The sequence below is a fragment of the Geotrypetes seraphini genome, chromosome 5 (assembly GCF_902459505.1).
Source record: "Geotrypetes seraphini chromosome 5, aGeoSer1.1, whole genome shotgun sequence".
Classification (NCBI taxonomy): domain Eukaryota; kingdom Metazoa; phylum Chordata; class Amphibia; order Gymnophiona; family Dermophiidae; genus Geotrypetes; species Geotrypetes seraphini.
In genome coordinates, this window is record NC_047088.1 from 211,568,152 (window position 1) to 211,587,669 (window position 19,518).

Here is a 19,518-nt window from a genome sequence, read left to right on the forward strand (position 1 = left end):
TGTGGCGCACTGACGTCACTCCCCAGCCATGTGCTTCTCCCAGCCGGTTCATAGCTGCCTGTCTCCGTGCGTCCTTTAACACCACAATGGAGCCTCGGCCCGCAAGGGAGGCCAGCATGCTACTACTGCGCGCACGCCACGCCGGAAAAGTCACTGTACCGGGGGAGAGAGGGGGTTACATTTGCTCCATAAGACACACAGACATTTGCACCCATTTTTTTTGGGGGGGGGGAAACCTGCATCTTATGGAGCAAAAAAATACGGTAATAGCAATAATTTCCTTGTCAGTCCACACTGGTTTTTTTTCATGCACTTCATATATAGGCATGAATATTACCGGATATGCAGTGTCCCACCAGTGATATCTGGACTTGCAGAATTTAAAATACTGTTGGGAGCAAAGATTTAACTCAAAAATATGGTTAAAAGCATGCAGATGCACATCCTGTCTTACTTATCTTTTTTTTTTTTTTTTTCTAACCTTCGTGGGTGTTCCTGCAGCAGTTTGCCGGTTTGAAAAAATGTTTGATCTCAAAAGGCTCTTAACTTATGCTTCTGGTTTATCTGCGCTTATTTATTATAATAGTAGATATCATTGATACATTTCCTGAGACTGGACTCCTGATACAGGCATTGTTTTGCCTAAACGCAGCTATGTCGAGTCTTCATATTTCTGTCACACGTTGAAGTGAAGAAATAAATATTATTGACTATGACTTTATACTTGAGCCACATGCTAATTTTGTTGGAGTGCAAAAATTAATACTTTTGACGAGGATTCCTTTGGTTCCTTCCTTACCTCACTTTTTGTTCCTTTTCTTTACCCATCTTTATAACATATTGCTCTTCATAATCATGTATTGCCTGCTTAAAGTTAATGGATCTTCTATTTAACATGAAACTTTTTTTTTTATCCCAGACAATTTATACAAATGGGATTTATCGATGAAAGCAGAATAGCTATTTGGGGATGGGTAAGTACTAAACTGATTTCCAACATATTACCTTTTCAATTCAGATTTTTGCTTCTATAAAATATGCAGTCCATAACAGATTATCACCATGCTTCCCAATCTTTATAAGTATGATGAAGGGAAAGGGGACTTGTATACCGGCTTTTTGTCACGTTGGAATTTTTAAAGCTGACGGCACTGGAGGATTAAGTGACTTGCCCAGGGTCACAAGGATCAGCACAGGATTTGATCTCACAACCTCTGGGTGCAGAGGCAGCAGCTCAACCCAGTGAGACACACCTATGTTATCAAACATGTTCTGTGTCACAATGTGGACATGAGAAATAACTCCTAGACCAAAAAAAAAGGTAGAGAAATACAGTAGACTGTCAGTTAACCAGTACCCATGGGGATTGGTAGATGTCGGATAAATGTAGTTTCTGGTTGCTTGAGAGTTACTATTAAAAATAGGCCTAACTAATACTATACCCCACACTATGCCATACCATAAACTGTTCCAGACAAACTACCGGACATGTGGTAGGCAAAGTTTGGGCGTACTCAGGTGTGGCATGTCAGGTTTACACTTAAATTTATACCAGAAATTGATTTTATTTCCATTTTTATTTAAGATATTGCAGTATTTCTTTGATTTTTTTTCTGGTTACTTGAGAGTTCTGGTTGCTTGAGTTTCAGTTAACAGAGATTCTACTGTACTTGAAAGTCTCACTAGAAGCAGGAAGGAATCCAAGGAGAAGGCTATAGAGGAGGAGAGAAGAAAGATAGTGGTCCTGATTCTATAAATAATGCCCAATGTAAGTGCCGAGGAGCACAAATGTCAATCATATGTTAGGCACCATTTATAGAATTGCACCTACAAGCTCCTAAGGTGGTCTTAGACACTGATAGGTGTTGAAACTTTAGGCGCTCTCTATTTATAAAAATATAGAAGGTCACAATCATACAAAAATAATAAAGTTATCAGTTTTTAGTGTATTTTTTATAAGGTGCTCAATGTAATAATTATCAACCACATTGACTGGCGATGGAAGATAATATAGCAATTGTTATGACTTCACTGCCTCATTCCACCTTCCCTGACACCACCACTAAATCAGAGTAAATTAGAAAGAACTTAACCAGAGATAACTGGTTTTATCCCAGGACAAGCAGGCAGCATATTCTTGACTGATGGGTGACGGCACCGACGGAGCCCCGGTACGGACAATTTTAGAGTGATTGCACTCTAAGAACTTGGAAAGTTCTAGTAGGCCGCACCGCGCATGCGCGAGTGCCCTCCCGCCCGCCGGAGGTGCGCGGTCCCCAGTTTCTTAGTTTCCGCGGAGCTAAGAAGCCGCGTTCTTTTCAACGGCCGTTGAAAAGCTCTTTTTCGCCTTCCCGCTCGCGCGGATTTGCTATCGGAAGAATTCTTCCTTCTTTTAGTTTTCTTTTTAGTATTTTTTTCGTCAAAAAAAAAAAAAAATATATATATATATATTTTTCTTATTCTCGGGTTCGCCCCGGCGGGGCCTGTTGCCATCATCGAAGCCTCGGCTTTCGATTTGGCAGAGGCCGACTTTACTTTCATGCCCCCTCAGCCAGGGTTCAAAAAGTGCCAATGGTGTGCACGGCCCATTTCATTGACCGACCCGCACAACTGGTGTTTACAGTGTCTGGGTCCGGATCATAGGGCTTCCACCTGCACCCGTTGTGCCACTTTAAAGAAGAGAACGTTGAAAAATCGACAAATTCAACAGAAATTACTTTTCGGTGCCGAGATGGCTGATTCTGCGGCATCGACACCGACATCGGCTCCTTCACAATCGGCACCTACTTCCTCGACGCCGCGTGACACCGCACCGGCGTCGCACCAATCAGGTAAGCCGGCTAAGAAGCCTTCCCCGCTCGAGCGCCCTCCGGTTGCTGTAGCAGCGAGTCCAGTCCTGCCGACCACGAGGCGCCCACGCAAACGCTCCGCCCCTTTAGAGGTGAGTGCATCTTCATCTGCCTCCTCATCCTCTGGGCGTCGAGCGGCACCACAGGTACCGCAGAAAAAGAAAGCGGTACCGGTGCCTTCTTTGGACGAGCATATTGCAGCTGTCCTTCAGGTGCAGCTTAAAGAGCAGTTGCAGCAACTCCTCCCTGCTCTCTTGGCACCGAACCTTCCAGTCCCGGTCCAGTCTGAGCCACCGGTACCGACAGTGGAGCAGCCCCTATTGTCAGCTTCCACTCTATCGGTACCGGTCCATTCGGCTTCCTCCACTTCCATGCCGGTACTGGCACCGGAACCGAGAGCTCTTCATCAGGCTGTCCAAACTTCGGTACCATTGCAGCCTTTAACCTCTCCCGGTACCGCTTCTTTGCGGTCGGGAAAGTCGGTGCGTAAATCCCGACACCTTGAGCCCTCGACACCGGATTCCCGGGATCGAAGTTCTCAAGTCAGGGATCCTGACCTCTGGGGCGACTCTGAAGAGCCACTACTCTCTGAGGGTGAGTGTTCTTCTGGTGAGGAGGATCCTTCTATTCATGATCCATCCTCTAAACCAGACAATTCTTCCTTTACAACTTTTCTGAAGGAGATGTGTGAGTCTCTTTCCATTCCCTTGGAGGCTGAATCCAAAAAATCCAAAGCGTTCCTTGATGCATTGGACTTCGACCAGCCTCCAAGGGAATTTCTGAAGTTGCCCCTCCATGATATTTTAAGGGAGACTTTCTATAAAAATCTAGAAACTCCTTTGACTATTCCAGGGGCTCCTCGTAAGTTAGACTCCTTATACAAAGTCATCCCCATCCCTGGGTTTGATAAGCCCCAGCTCCCGCACGAATCATTATTTGTCGAATCTACTCTCAAGAAGTCTGCGGGAGCTAGTGTGTATGCCTCAGTCCCTCCTGGCAGAGAAGGAAAGGCCATGGACAAATTTGGAAAGAGGTTTTACCAAAATGCTATAAGAACATAAGAACATAAGAACTGCCATCTCCGGATCAGACCCATGGTCCATCGAGTCCGGCGATCCGCACACGCGGAGGCCCAGTCAGGTATACACCTGATGTAGTTTTAGTCACCCATATCCCTCTATGCCTCTCATAAGGAGATGTGCATCTAATTTGCCTTTGAATCCCAGCACAGTGGATTCCTTAATAACCTCCTATGTTGGCAAATAGATCAGGTAATTATGCCTTTCATTTCTCTTTCTATTTGAAGCATCTGATTCAACACTTAGCTTCTTTTGAGAAATACCTATCTGAACGCAAACGATCTGCTTTCCGTCAATGTTCTTCCTCCCTTCTCCAGCTTCGCAAATTCATGGTACGCTCAATCTATGATACATTCGAACTTACCTCAAGAGCCATGGCGATGTCTGTTGCCATGCGTCGCCTGGCTTGGCTGAGAGTATCGGAGCTTGATGTCAACCATCAAGATCGCCTGGCTAATGCACCGTGCCTAGGGGATGAACTTTTTGGTGACTCTCTTGACTCCACCACACAAAAATTATCAGCACATGAGACTCGCTGGGACACTCTTCTCAAAAATAAGAAGAAGACTCCACCTGCCCGGCCTTTTCGGCAACAATCAGCCTATCAACGCCGTTATGTTGCTAGACCCTTACCATCGGTTCCCCAGCAACCTAGACATCAATGTCAGCAACAACGTCAACCACCTCGTGCAAACAACAACAACAGGTGAAGCCTCCTCCACAGCAGAAGTCTACTCAACCCTTTTGACTTCATTCTCCAGGACATAGCCAGTCTTCTCCCATCCGCCCATCTGCCTCAACCCATAGGAGGACGTCTCTCTCTGTTTGTCAGCCGTTAGGAGAGCATCACTTCGGACCAGTGGGTCCTCAACATCCTCCGCCACGGCTATTCTCTCAATTTTCAGACTCTGCCTGCCCAAAGTCCTCCAAGAGAGTCTGCTTTGAACACTCTTCAGTCCTCCCTCCTCCTTCAGGAGGTTCAATCCCTTCTTCTTCTGAACGCCATAGAGGAGGTTCCTCTAGATCAAAAGGGGCAGGGATTCTACTCCCGTTATTTTCTGGTTCCCAAAAAAACCGTAGATCTCAGACCCATATTAGATCTTCACGATCTCAACAAAAGCTTGGTCAAAGAGAAATTCAAAATGCTTTCTCTGGCCACTCTTTACCCTCTTTTCAATCAAGGCGATTGGCTATGCTCCCTCGATCTCAAAGAGGCATACACTCACATTCCGGTCAATCTGGCCTCCAGACAGTACCTCCGCTTCATGATCAATCACTGTCATTACCAGTACAAGGTGTACCCTTCGGTCTTGCATCCTCTCCCAGGGTATTCACCAAATGTCTCATTGTGGTGGCCGCTTTTCTCCGCTCTCATCATCTTCAGGTCTTCCCCTACCTCGACGACTGGTTAATCAAAGCCACTTCCTCTCAGGCAGTGCTACTTGCCACCAACCAGACCATCCTATTTCTCCAACTTCTGGGATTCGAGATCAATCTACCCAAATCACATCTCATCCCGACTCAGAGACTTCAGTTCATTGGAGCGGTCTTGGACACAGTCCTCATGAGAGCATTCCTGCCGTCCAACCGTCTTCAGACTCTTCAATATTTATGTCAGCAGGTACTTCCACAGTGCTCCATCTCTGCCAAGCAAATGATGATACTCTTGGGTCACATGGCCTCGACAGTTCATGTCACCCCCTTCGCACGTCTTCACCTACGCACTCCTCAATGGACCCTAGCTACCCAGTGGTCCCAAGCGATGGATCCTTGCTCACGACACATCTCTGTGACATCATCTCTTCGTCAATCTCTACAATGGTGGTTGAAATCTTTCAATCTCTCCAGAGGCCTCCTGTTCCATCTGCCTCCGCATCAACTAGTCATCACCACCGACGCCTCCCCTTATGCCTGGGGGGCTCACTTGAATGAATTCCAAACTCAGGGCCTTTGGACTCCTCAGGAAAAGAAACATCACATCAATTTTCTGGAACTCCGGGCGATGTTTTATGTCCTCAAGGCTTTCCAACATCTTCTCTATCCTCAAGTTCTGCTACTTTGCACAGACAATCAAGTTGCAATGTACTACATCAACAAGCAGGGTGGGACAGGCTCTCGCCTGTTATGTCAGGAGGCCCAAAAGATTTGGTCTTGGGCGACAGCTCACCATTTATTCCTGAAGGCTGTCTACATTCAGGGAGAGCAGAATTCCTTAGCAGACAATCTCAGCAGGATTCTCCAACCCCATGAATGGACTCTCGATCCCTTGACTCTCCAGTCCATTTTCACTCAATGGGGCACACCTCAGATAGACCTTTTTGCAGCTCCTCACAATCATCAGCTGCCCCACTTTTGCTCCAGACTCTACTCTCCTCACCATCTGAAAGCGGATGCGTTTCTCCTGGATTGGTCCAATCTGTTCCTGTATGCTTTCCCTCCTCTGCCTCTCATGTTACGAACCTTGTTCAAGCTCAAGAGGGAACAAGCCACCATGATTCTCATCGCTCCACGGTGGCCCAGACAACATTGGTTCTCCCTTCTACTTCAACTCAGTTCCCGGGAGCCCATTCTTCTTCCACTGTTTCCTTCTCTGCTTACTCAACATAAACAGTCCCTTCTGCATCCCAAACTCCAGGCTCTGCACCTGACAGCTTCGTATCTCTTGGGCTGACCTCAGCTTATTCGCTTCTTTCTCAGCCCGTTCGTTCTATTCTGGATGCTTCTCGGAAACCGTCCACTCTTCAATGCTACCAACAAAAGTGGACTCGGTTTTCTTCCTGGTGTCTTCTTCATCATCATAATCCCACTTCGATTGCAGTGGAGACCTTGTTGGATTATCTTCTTTCTTTGTCTGACTCTGGTCTCAAGTCTACTTCCATAAGAATCCACCTCAGTGCCATTGCTGCTTTTCATGAGCCAGTTCATGGTAAACGTCTCTCAGCTCATCCTTTAGTCCCTAGATTCATGCGGGGACTTTTCAATGTGAAACCACCTCTCAAGCCCCCTCCTGTAATCTGGGATCTTAATGTGGTTCTTTCCGCCTTAATGAAGCCTCCGTTTGAACCTTTGGCTACAGCTCATTTCAAGTTTCTCACTTGGAAAGTGGTCTTTCTTATTGCTCTCACCTCTGCCAGGAGGGTCAGTGAGTTGCATGCACTAGTTGCTGATCCACCTTTTACAGTCTTTCATCATGACAAGGTGGTTCTGCGTACACATCCAAACTTTCTCCCTAAGGTTGTCTCTGAATTTCATCTCAACCAGTCGATTGTCCTGCCTGTATTCTTCCCGAAACCTCATTCTCACCCTGGAGAACAGGCTTTGCATACTTTGGACTGTAAGCGGGCTTTAGCTTACTATTTACAGCGCACTAAGCCCCACAGATCAACTCCCCAACTCTTCCTGTCCTTTGATCCTAATAAATTGGGACATCCTGTTTCTAAACGTACGTTGTCAAATTGGCTTGCTGCTTGCATCTCATTCTGTTATGCTCAGTCCGGACTGACACTGGAAGGTTCTGTCATGGCCCATAGGGTTAGAGCTATGGCAGCATCTGTAGCTTTCCTCCGTTCCACTCCTATTGAGGAAATCTGCAAGGCTGCTACTTGGTCCTCAGTTCATACTTTCACATCTCATTATTGTCTGGATGCTTTCTCCAGACGGGATGGACACTTCGGCCAGTCTGTTTTGCAACATTTATTTTCCTAATGGCCAACCTTCCCTCCATCCCTCTTTTTATTAGCTTGGAGGTCACCCATCAGTCAAGAATATGCTGCCTGCTTGTCCTGGGATAAAGCACAGTTACTTACCATAATAGGTGTTATCCAGGGACAGCAGGCAGATATTCTTGCGTCCCACCCACCTCCCCAGGTTGGCTTCTTAGCTGGCTTATCCTAACTGGGGACCGCGCGCCTCCGGCGGGCGGGAGGACACTCGCGCGTGTGCGGTGCGGCCTACTAGAACTTTCCAAGTTCTTAGAGTGCAATCACTCTAAAATTGTCCATACCGGGGCTCCGTCGGTGCCGTCACCCATCAGTCAAGAATATCTGCCTGCTGTCCCTGGATAACACCTGTTACGGTAAGTAACTGTGCTATCTTGTATCCAGTGGTGTCTGTGTCAACCATTCCCAGTATTATTCCACTTAATCAGCAATGTTCAAAAAAGTCCAGTCTCCAAGTATCCAAAACATGAAATCCCAAGATCCCCAAAAATATCCACAATATTCAAGATGTCCCAAAAAGTTCAATGTATTCAAAAATAGTCCCCAAAAAATCCACTATTCAAAAATCCACATGATAATCCAAAACTTCACTAAGCACTTCATTAGGAGAAAGAATTTCACAGATGAGAGAAGTTCACAATTATGTTCTGTAAAATTTTTCCTCTTCAAGATGGGGTGAGTGAAGATCTGCCACCTCTCTGCAGGTCCCACCTATGTGGGAACAGGAAATTGCTGCAGAGAGAAGGCTTCTGGGGCAGGCCGGTGGCAGCAGGTTCACCTCATTGCTGCTGCTAGAAGATTAAATTACAGCAGCTGGGCCCAGGGAGGAGGTAGGTGGGGGAGTTGGGAGCTAGAGAAGTCATTAGGGGAAGCAGCATCAGAGATCGGAGGAGGGAAGGGAAGGAAGGGGGATAGAGAAACAGCTTGGAGTGAGGGAGCTGGACAAATGGCATGGAGGGGAGCTGGAGAAACAGCATGGAGGGAGGGAGAAACAGCAAGAGAGGAGGTTGGAAGGAGAGAGAATGGTACCCATAAGGGAGGGGGACGGGGTGTTGGAAGGAGAAAGAGAAGCACCTGTGGGAGGAGGAGGGTTGGAGAAAGGGAGAGAGACAGAGAAGCACTAAAAGGGTACAGAGGATAGGAAGGTGGACCAAAGAAATGAGTGGAGTCTGGGCGGGGTCATGTGTCCTCTTGTTCATCTTCACAAATAGGGTAACTCTATCTGTCACTCAATACTGATTGAAAAGACTCAGAGGGAAACTGTACTCCCAAAGCTTTGAAGGTTGAAATAACAGCAAACCAGTGATTAATCTCAAATTCTTTATGCTGTTTTTTACTATTTCAAACTGAAATAACACATCTTCATATGAAAACTATCTCCCAGGCAAAACTAACAAAAAAAATGGTGAGCTAAAAATAGGACACTTAGGGGAGAAGTTATCAAGCTATGTTAGGGCTTTAAGTCACGTTATTTGACCTTTAATGCAACTTAAAGAACTTTAATGCAGCTTGACAAAATTTATCAAGGCAATATTTAGACCGTCATGTGGCATGCAGGTTCTGCATCTCATTAATATGTATATACCATAACGTGACTTGTGATAAAACACCACAAGTCACATTAGAGCCAAAAATCATGGTTATTTTACAACCCAGGAGCACTGAGCTGTTAAGCTGCTGCCCAATGCTCCCAGGCCAGCAGAGCAAACTCCCAGTTTTCCACTTCCCCAAAGGCCTTCGCCTTCTCAGCCCCAGACTCAATGGCTCCAGACCAGTTATCTCCTGCTGAATATCTGCGGTTAGGCACTAAAATGCTAAATAACCAGCCAGGAGCCATTCCCAACCTCGTATATCAGTGGTCTATCTATCTCCATGTTTCTTAAGAGCATTTGTGTTTAGTGTCCTATCCATACCACATTTTCAGGATATGTCAGAGGAGACGTGTAGTTACAGAGCTGTAGTAAAATATCACATTTTACAGCACTTCATTTACTGCAGGAGTCAAGTTAGTACAGGGACTTCAAATCCAGTCCTTGAGGTTATACAATCCAGCCTGGTTTTCAGGATTTCTACAATAAATAGGCATGAGTTCTATTTGCACACAAGGGAAACAGTGAATGCAAATATATTTCATTCATATTCATTGTGGAAATACTTTAAACTAGGCTGGGTCAAGGACCTCGAGGACTGGATTTGAGGACCCCTTGGTTAGAAGTTGCCACATTAAGTGTGTCCAACTAAGCAAACTATATTCCTTACAAATAATGTAAGCTTTGATTTAGTGTTATTTTTTCTCCCTGGGAGCATCAAGTCACTAATGCCCCTGTTCAACTAGTATTTAAAGAGATAGGTGCATAAAACAATCACCCCCGTCTCCTGGGCAGATTCCCACAACCTCTGATACCTCCAAGGTAGATACCCCTGCAAAAGACCTCCTCTCCCTATAAGGACCCTTTAAGGCGCAAGACATACCCCCCTCTCAAATACACACACACATATATAAGATGCCCTAAATAAAAGTGACAGAAAAAAATAGCTTAAAATGTTCAGTGAGATAGCATTTAACTATATCAGCATTTTGACATGACTTTATTAAATTGCCTATTCAGGAAGAGAAAGGGGGCATTAGTGCCTAGGTAGACAGATACAAGCTAACTGTGGAAATTTTTATAATTACTGAAATGGTATTAATGTTCTTTTTTTCACATGGACATCAATCAATCACTTCCCTTTAGTCCTATGGTGGATATGTAACTTCAATGGTGCTTGGAAGTGATAGTGGAGTGTTTAAGTGTGGAATCGCTGTAGCTCCTGTTTCACGCTGGCAATATTATGGTATGTACTTGTTTGCAGTTCTTTCTTTGTGTGTATTTGTCTGCATTTGAATTAAGACTGTGCCTGTGTTTTTTTACTCATAGACTTGCCCCCTTACTCAAATTAAAAATGTACCTAGTTTTGCTTTGAAGATTGCCAGAAGTGCAAAGTACATGTGGATCCCAGTGCCTGCTTTTTCTGCAGGTAGAATTTTGTCTGCAAAGTATATGTGATGAATTGACTATGACATTTACATGGGCAATTTTCTTCCCCTCGCCCATTATACCCCCCCCCCCCCTTTTAACTAAGCCATGATAGAGTTTTCCATTAAAATAGCTGGTTTCAACTTGCCACTGAAAATGACCGGTTTTAAACTCTCTCTTGGCCATTTAAATCATTTTGAATATCAGCCCATATTTAATAAATAGGCTCCACAGAGAATAATGTAGTAAATGAGGGCTCTATCTGCTAACATCTGTAATTCAGTTAATATGAATTAATGCACATTAATATGTGTTCATTTGAGTTGAGTACAAAGTACGGAAATAGACCCCTTTAGTTGCATTAATGCACGTTAGCTGATTACTATGTTAGTACATTTCTACTCTAAGTTTGTACTGGGGACAATGGCAAGTGCTGTGACTTGTTCCAGATCTCAAGGAGGATCAGACGGAGACGTGGCCTTCAGCTCCACAGTAGGCTTCCTCCATTCTCAGCCTGCAGCTGTAGCCACGGGCCTCATGGCTTGCTCCCCCATTCTGTGCATTTATTTTCTTGGCAGCTGCTTTTCTGTGCAGGTCCATCAACTACTTTCTTTCAATTCAATATTGATTTTCCTGGAATTGCCAGCAAAATTATTGCATTTCCAAATGGTTTGTTATTTAATAAAAAATTAAAAAGATGCACAGTATAAAATTTTGAGCAGAAATGTGAATGTTTATTCATTTGCTGAACATTCAGGTGTCCATAGCAATCATGGATTTTAGTACATTTGACAATTTTGTTAGCAGCATTCATCAAGAATATCTGTGAATCGGCTTTCATGTGATGCATTTCACTCACCTGATGTCTTTCATAGTGCTGCTAATAGAGAATCCTAAATGTATAAATGGGCCCAATCCTTGTAAATGAATCTTTAGGTCCAGCTCAAGTATTTTAATGCATATTATATGTATCTTTCTAACAGATTCAATATACACAGAACGCTATATGGGTTTCCCAACATCAGAAGACAATCTTGCAAATTATGAGGTAAAATAAGTAGTCTTCTCTGTTGGTTCTGAATTTGCTCTCCCCCACCTCCTTTTCAAAACCGTAGCGCAGATTTTAGCGCTGGCCAGGGTAGTAACAGCTCTGATGCTCATAGAATTCCTAAAATCTGGAAACCCTAACAAAGATACACCCAGTTCCCCAGAGACCCTCCCCCCCCCCCCCCCCCACACACACACAAGGTGAAATATTGCGTATCTGTATTCCAGCTCTACTCATAGATTTCCCAGATACCCTCATCCCCCATTGTATACTCCCTTTAGCCTATCTCAGTCAATCCCTAGTGGTGTAGGAATCTGGGCAGGAGCAGTCCCCATTCACTCCTGCCCCTGCTGGCACCAGTTTCATAATGGTGCCGGTAATCTCTTGTGGTAGTCTTGCAGTAGGGGTCAAAGCCACCAAGGGCAAAGTGCTTGATGTGGTCACTGGACCCCACATATTAGTACCACAGAACTACTGCTAATAGTTGATGGTATCATTTTGAACTCAGAGCCAAGAGGAGCAGCAATAACTAAGGATCATTCCTACTCCAGATTTTGTAAACCAACAGGGATTGATTGAAGTAAAGTCAAGGAGGGGAAGCAATATCTTTGTTGGATCTAGGAGGGCCTACATGACTTGAAATATAGATACAGGTATGCAGTGTCTCATGAGGGAGGAGTCTTTGTAGAAAGGGGGAGGGAGCTCCAAAGGACTCTTATTTATGCAGCTCTGGCCTCTTTTAGGATTGTGCCCGGGAGCCTTGGGTAACATGTTAGCAACCTGATGCTTCTAGGCAAGAAAAATAATACCAGCTTTGAGCTTGTATTATTTTCTTTCACTAATATTGTAGGCTGCAGAGTTCAACACAAGCTGCTTTGTTCAGTGTGCAAATAATGTGATGTTTTGCTTGCATTTGCACCCATTGTATCTCATTATTATACTAACATTATTATACTAACATTCATTATGGCAAAATTAATGCACACTTGTATATTTATAAGATATAATGATAAGATGTCTAATTAATAGTGTTTATTATGAATTTTGTACACTTGATGAAAGTTTAAAAATGAATAAAGAATTAAAAAAAAAATGCACACTTGTGCAATTTAATTCATGTTAAGAGGCAAATATTGTGTGTTTTTCTTTTAATGCACATTAATAACTACCTCACTAAGGATCCCTTTTACTAAGTTGAATTAAGCAGTAATATATGTCTAACACGGCTTAAAATGGCATACGATGGAATGCGCTCAGGTATAGTGCGGTAACTGTCAAATGTGTGCATGCTAACCATGCTTTTAAAATATTTCTTTTTTTTGAGGGGGCTTATCAATTTGGGTGGTCCTGGTACATTAGTGTGTGCTGACAGGTTAGTGCCAACATACTGTGTTATCCTCACTGCCTACACAATGGGTAGTGCTCAAGTGGTCATTTTTTTTAAATGGCTGCAGGCTAATGGCAAAACCACCTTGAGTTAATTCCTTCAAAAATGCAGTAAATGAATCCTAATAATTATTTAAATGAATAAACATTAGTGCAGGCCCATTAATTCAAAAACATAGAAAATTGGCCATTTTATGACTGTGGTAAAAATAGCCATAGTGCATGGGAAAAACCAACGTAAAAGGCATTGTAAGGCCACTCCTTACTACAACTTAGTAAAAGAACTCCTTAGAATCCAAAATTTAATGTAGACACTGAGGTCCTGTTTCTATAAAAGATGCCTACAGTTAGGCATCTAGATCGTCACGCCTAGCCGATCTAGGTATCTAACTTAATTTTTGTAACTGGTTCAATCAACGCTGATAAGTAAAGGTGCTGTTATAAATCAATTAAAAATTATTTAAAAATTAAGCCCCCCTTTTACATCACCGCAAAAGCGTTTTTTAGTACAGGAGGACGCGCTGAATGCTCTGCGCTGCTCCCAAAGTGCAGAGGATTCAGGGCACTGGCCTGCACTAAAAAAATGCTTTCACGGTTTTGTAAAAGAGGGTGTTAATTTGACAGTAGGCGCATAGATCAGTAGGCGCCTACCACTTCAAGGTAGGCATCTACACAGAGGCACCTAAATGGAAAGTAAGCATGGTTAGGGGCGGATTCAAAGTGGAGTTTGGGTGTAGAATGACTTAGGCACTGCCAGGCTCCTACCTTAAGTGCACTCATTTAGGCAAAGAAAACCCTGGCCTAAATGGCAGTGTGCCTAAGGATTCAATGCCTGCCAGTGCCTTAGAATGCTTAGGCGCCGCTAGGCGAGATTCTACACATGGTGTCTAGTAGTTGATTGACAACTATGCCTCATGGCACCCAGGACAGACACCGTGTATAGAATCAGGGCCTGAATATTTATTAATTGTATATTTTTCTGTTGAAAATATTGTGGTGTGGTAGTTATGTCCACCTTTATCTTTATTAGACATGAATTTTGAACTTTGCGTACATTTTATGCAAATCTAAACCTGAAAATCTTGTTTTATTGATAGTGGTGATGCAAAACCAATAAAAATAGCCATCCAATGAAAAAAATAAAACAATTTGAAAACTGTCTTAAGATAAGGAATCATCAAGAGGACAGAGGTATTCCATATTCATAGGGTTTTCAGATATCCGAATTTCCCCGAACAAGTCCTCCTTTTGAGGACATGTCCGGAGGTCCGGATGGCTTTTCAAAACCCGGCACTTTGTTCAGGTTTTGAAAAGATTTCCTCCACATTATGTTGGGCAGGAGGGCATCTGTGCATGCGCGGATGCCCTCCTGCCCAACGAGAACAGGCAGTGGGAGGCGGGGTTGAGGCGGGACTGGGGCGTGATGGGGCAGCGATGGGTGGAACTGGGAGGCCTTGGGGGTGGGTCTAAGGGTCCAGGTTTTCCAAACGGAAAATCTGGTAACCCTACCTATTCATATACGGCCCCTTGCTAAAAGCTCAAAGCTGGTATTATTTTTTCTGCCTGAGAGCATCAGACTGCTAACATATTGCCCAAGGCTCCTGGGCGCCATCCTAAAGGAGGCTAGAGCTGTATAAATAAGAGTCCTCTGGAGCTCCCTCTCCATCTCCCCTTCTACAAAGACTCCTTCCTCATGAGACACTGCAAACCTGTATCTATATTTCAAGTCCTGTAGACCCTCTGGTGGTTTACAAAATCTGGGGTAGGAATGATCCCGAGTCATTCTTGCTCCTCTTAGCTCCGAGTTCTTAATGACCATTGACTGCAACCATTAACAGTAGTTTTGTGATACTAATATGTGGAATCCAGTGACCATATCATGTGTTATTCCATATTCATATGTAGCTCATTATATCAAGCTGAACTAGATGTTTTTAGCGCAGGCTGGCGTGGTAAATGCTCTGATACTCATAGAATTCCTAAGAGTATGGGTGTTTGTGTGTGTGTGTGTGATGTCTGAGGCTGTATCTGTGGGTGTAGGCATCAAAGCTTCCTTCTCCCCTGCATTCTTTTATCCATTCCCTGTTCTTGTCATCCCATTGAACTCTCCCCTTTCTCTGCAATACTCCAACTTACATTCTATTCCCTTAAACTCTCTTTTCCCTTTCTCTAACACTCTATAATGCATACTTCCCACTCCCTTCCTGCTACCTCTGTGCAATCTCTCTCCCCTTCTTTCCCTTTTACACTCTCCCCTTCCCTTCCAGACACCCACTCACTCTTTCCCCTCCTTTTTCTTTTCACCCTTGCATTCTCCTCTTAAACTCTCCCCTTCCCTTACCTACTATCACCTTGTACACCCTCATAAGAACATAAGAATTGCCGCTGCGGGGTCAGACCAGTGGTCCATCATGCCCAGCAGTCCGCTCACGCGGCGGCCCTCTGGTCAAAGACCAGTGCCCTAACCGACACTAGCCCTACCAGCATACATCCTTGTTCAGCAGGAACTTGTCTAACTTAGTCTTGCATTCCTGGAGGGTGTGTTCCCCTATGACAGACTCTAGAAGAGCGTTCCAGTTTTCTACCACTCTCTTGGTGAAGAAGAACTTCCTTATGTTTGCACAAAATCTATTCCCTTTCAATTTTAGAGAGTGCCCTCTCGTTCTCCCTACCTTGGAGATGGTGAACAACCTGTCCTTATCTACTAAGTCTATCCCATTCAGTACCTTGTATGTTTCGATCATGTCCCCTTTCAATCTCCTTTGTTCAAGGGAGAAGAGGCCCATTTTCTCTAATCTTTCGCTGTATGGCAGCTCCTCCAACCCCTTAACCATCTTAGTCACTCTTCTCTGGACTTTTTCGAGTAGTACTGTGTCCTTCTTCATGTACAGCAACCAGTGCTGGACACAGTATTCCAGGTGAGGGCGCACCATGGCCCAGTACAGCGGCATGATAACCTTCTCCGATCTGTTTGTGATCCCCTTCTTTATTATTCCTAGCATTCTGTTCGCCCTTTTCACCGCCGCTTCATCAACTTGTCGATCAGAACTCCCAAGTCCCTTTCCTGGGAGGTCTCTCCAAGTACCGCCCTGAACATCCTGTATTGGTGCATGAGATTTTTGTTACCAACATACATCACTTTACACTTGTCCATGTTGAACCTCATCTGCCATATCACAGCCCATTCCTCGAGCCTGATTATGTCACGTTGTAGATCTTCTCAATTGCCCTGCATCTTCACTACTCTGAGTAACTTCGTATTGTCCACAAATTTTATCACCTCGCTTGTTGTACCTATGTCCAGATCGTTTATGAAGATGTTGAAGCACCGAGCCCTGCAGCACCCCGCTGGTGACGCTCTTCCAGTCCGAGTATTGTCCATTTACCCCCACTCTCTGTTTCCTATGCTCCAGCTAGTTTTTAATCCACGTGAGTATTTCACCCTCGATTCTATGGCTCGCAATTTTCCGAAGTAGTCGTTCATGTGGAACCTTGTCAAACGCCTTCTGAAAATCCAGATATACAATGTCGACCACTTCGCCCTTGTCTATCTGTCTGTTTACTCCCTTGAAGAAGTGCAGCAAGTTTGTCAAACAAGATCTGCCTTTGCTGAAACCATGCTGGCTGGTCCTCATCAGCCCATGTCCATCAATGTGATCAGTGATGCAGTCCTTTATCAGCGCCTCTACCATCTTTCCTGGTACCGAGGTCAGACTCACCAGCCTGTAGTTTCCCGGGTCTCCCCTCGAACCTTTATTGAAGATCAGCATAACATTCGCCATTTTCCAGTCCTCCTTTCCTTGCCAGCCCCTTACATTCTTTCCATCTTTTTCTCCTTGCACTCCCCTCTCCTGCCAACCATGTGTATTCTTTCTCCCCTTCCAACCTTTGTCATTGAACATTCTCCCTCACCTAGCTTCCTATCACCTTGATTCCTCTTCTTTTGCTTTCTTTTAAATGGCTGCATGTGTCCTCATCTTCCTATGCCAGAAGGGGTTAGGTCCTTATTGGTATGCTGCTCCTTTCTTCACTGTGGCTTAGCATTACTTGAGGTGACAACAGGGTCTGGTCTCTCCATCATTATTTTGCCACCTCTTTCCTCTGAGTAGCAGGGCCTGCCTTCCCCATTTATAGCTGTAATGTAATAAGTATTGATGTATGCCATCACTGGAAGTGAAACACTTTAAAATTACTAAATGATGCCTGCAGTAAAGCCTTTCCTGACCCATAGGATTATTTGCTAGCTTGACCTATAGTGGTACCACTACCACTAGGGGCAACCAGTGCCTTATTGAACATAGGACTTTGCTAGGATAGGAGCAACTGTTGGTCGCTCTTGCCTACCTACTAGAAGGCAGGGAAAGCCATGGTGAGGGAGGATCTAAAATCTATGGTTTGTGTTCAGGAGATGTTAGGGAGGATCTGAAATTTATGGTGCTATGACTTATGGGTGAGGAGTTGCAGTTCCCTGGTTTATTTCACAGCCTGTTTATGAGCTCTCCTCTCCCACCCCCACCCCCAGGACACAGGTTTGCACCTGATACTCCATGGAAGAACAGATAATGCTGGTTCAAAGCTGACATTATTGTTTTATGAGTAACACAGGTTGTGAAGTTAAATATAAGCTATGTTATTTGCATAATAATGAGATGCTTTGCATGCCATTTTTATTCAACTCACATTGTACTGTGAAGATGAAAGTCAAGGGCAAATAACACAGAATTTTGCCATTTGGCATGCATTATTGTGCAAAATAACACATTGTTCCCTTGACTGACCATAAAACCACCCCCTTTAATGCATGGCAATGCTCACAAATACACCCTTTTGATGCCATATCTAAAAAATTGGGATGTTGCTAAGATCTAGACAAAAATGATATTCCTGACTCGGCTAGATCTTGAGAGACCTGCTCCTCCCCGCCCCCAACACACACACACACACACACAAACACAGCATTTGTTGCTTTACATGAACTTTTTCTTTAATGGAAGTATATGATAAATGTAGAATAATTTATTTGTACATGCTGCATGTTATATATATTGGTTACTGCAATGTAGTCTGACATTTAACAGTTCATAAACGTAAGCCATAAGCTTAATTGGGGCTATGGTGCTCTGAGCCTTCAAAATGGCTTCATGGGTCTTTACCAAATGTTTAACCACTCAGCCTTCTTTCAGCTACATAGTGATTGCAAACAGTTCTCTGCCTGCCAATGAGACATGGTTCCTTATAGAACTTATTTCAAATGCTTTTTTAACCCAATCAACAGATGTCACTGTTGAGCAATCTTCAGAGCTATGTATGATATGCTATTTTTAAAAGGGTTTTCATTATTGTATATTAAAAATTAATAGATTTTTGATTGAAACTGTAATTTTCTGAGTTTTCTTAGGAGAAATGATAAAAGTTCATTAATGTGCAGGAGACATGAAGCTACATTAATCAAAGAGGACTTCTTGCTCTCATATAAGGAGACAGGTTGCACATCCAAATGTTTGGTAGTTGGGAAAGTAGCTCCCTAATTTGATGCATTATACTTGACAAACTCGATAAAATGGAGAGAGAAAATCAGTATTTGACAGATAATCTATTGAATTTTCACTTCTTAATTACAGAGTTCAACTGTCATGGCCAGAGCTAAAAATTTCCAGAAAGTTCAATACCTCCTCATTCATGGAACAGCAGATGGTGAGTTTCAGCTAATTAGACTTCTGTTTCACAGACAGGTTTTCACTGTCACTGCTGACAAAACAAAAGTGTGACTGCCAAACACTGTATTTGAGATTTTTTTTTCTACTAAAGCTTACTCTTCTATCCTGTGAAAAATATGTTAGATTTTAAACTGTGTATGAGGGCCATTGTTCAAATTCATTAACAAAGATAAGAATGCCATGTCCCCAAATAAGCATTTAAACTCTGTGAAGTAAAATTGATGCCTGATTCCCATAATATGACATAAATTAATCAGTCTGTATTTTGTACACATTGAGTGATGTAGACACATTAAGGGCTCCTTTTATGAAGCCGCGTTAACGGCTTTATCGCACGCAACTTTTTAGAGCGCGCTAACCCCCGCGCTAGCAGAAAACTACCGCCTGCTCAAAAGGAGGCAGTAGTGGCGAGCGTGGCCGGCAAATTAGCACACTCTATTACACGTATTAAACCGCTAAGGAGGCTTCGTAAAAGGAGCCTTAAGTGGCAATTTTCAAATAATTTGCATAATTGTAGAATATGTGGGTATTTTTACCACATGTACCTCACAAGTAATTTTATTTTTAAATTATTACTATTACTACTTATCTTTGCCTAAAGCATAACTAGCATCTGCAGTGCTGTTCATATGCACACAATAGACAATACCTGCTCATTAGAGCTTACAATCTCATTAAGACATACCAACAAGACCAATAGGCA

General features: G+C 43.7%; 1 protein-coding gene across 1 annotated transcript in view; it reads left to right on the forward strand.

Annotated features, from left to right (window-relative positions):
* Positions 1-19,518, forward strand: part of LOC117360800 (dipeptidyl peptidase 4-like) — a 165,583-nt gene that overhangs the window by 132,223 nt on the left and 13,842 nt on the right. Inside the window, exons 23-26 of the mRNA XM_033945200.1 lie at positions 920-974; positions 10,383-10,482; positions 11,648-11,712; positions 18,720-18,792. Of these exons, the coding sequence (XP_033801091.1) occupies positions 920-974; positions 10,383-10,482; positions 11,648-11,712; positions 18,720-18,792 (293 nt within the window). The remainder of the gene's footprint in view (positions 1-919; positions 975-10,382; positions 10,483-11,647; positions 11,713-18,719; positions 18,793-19,518) is intronic.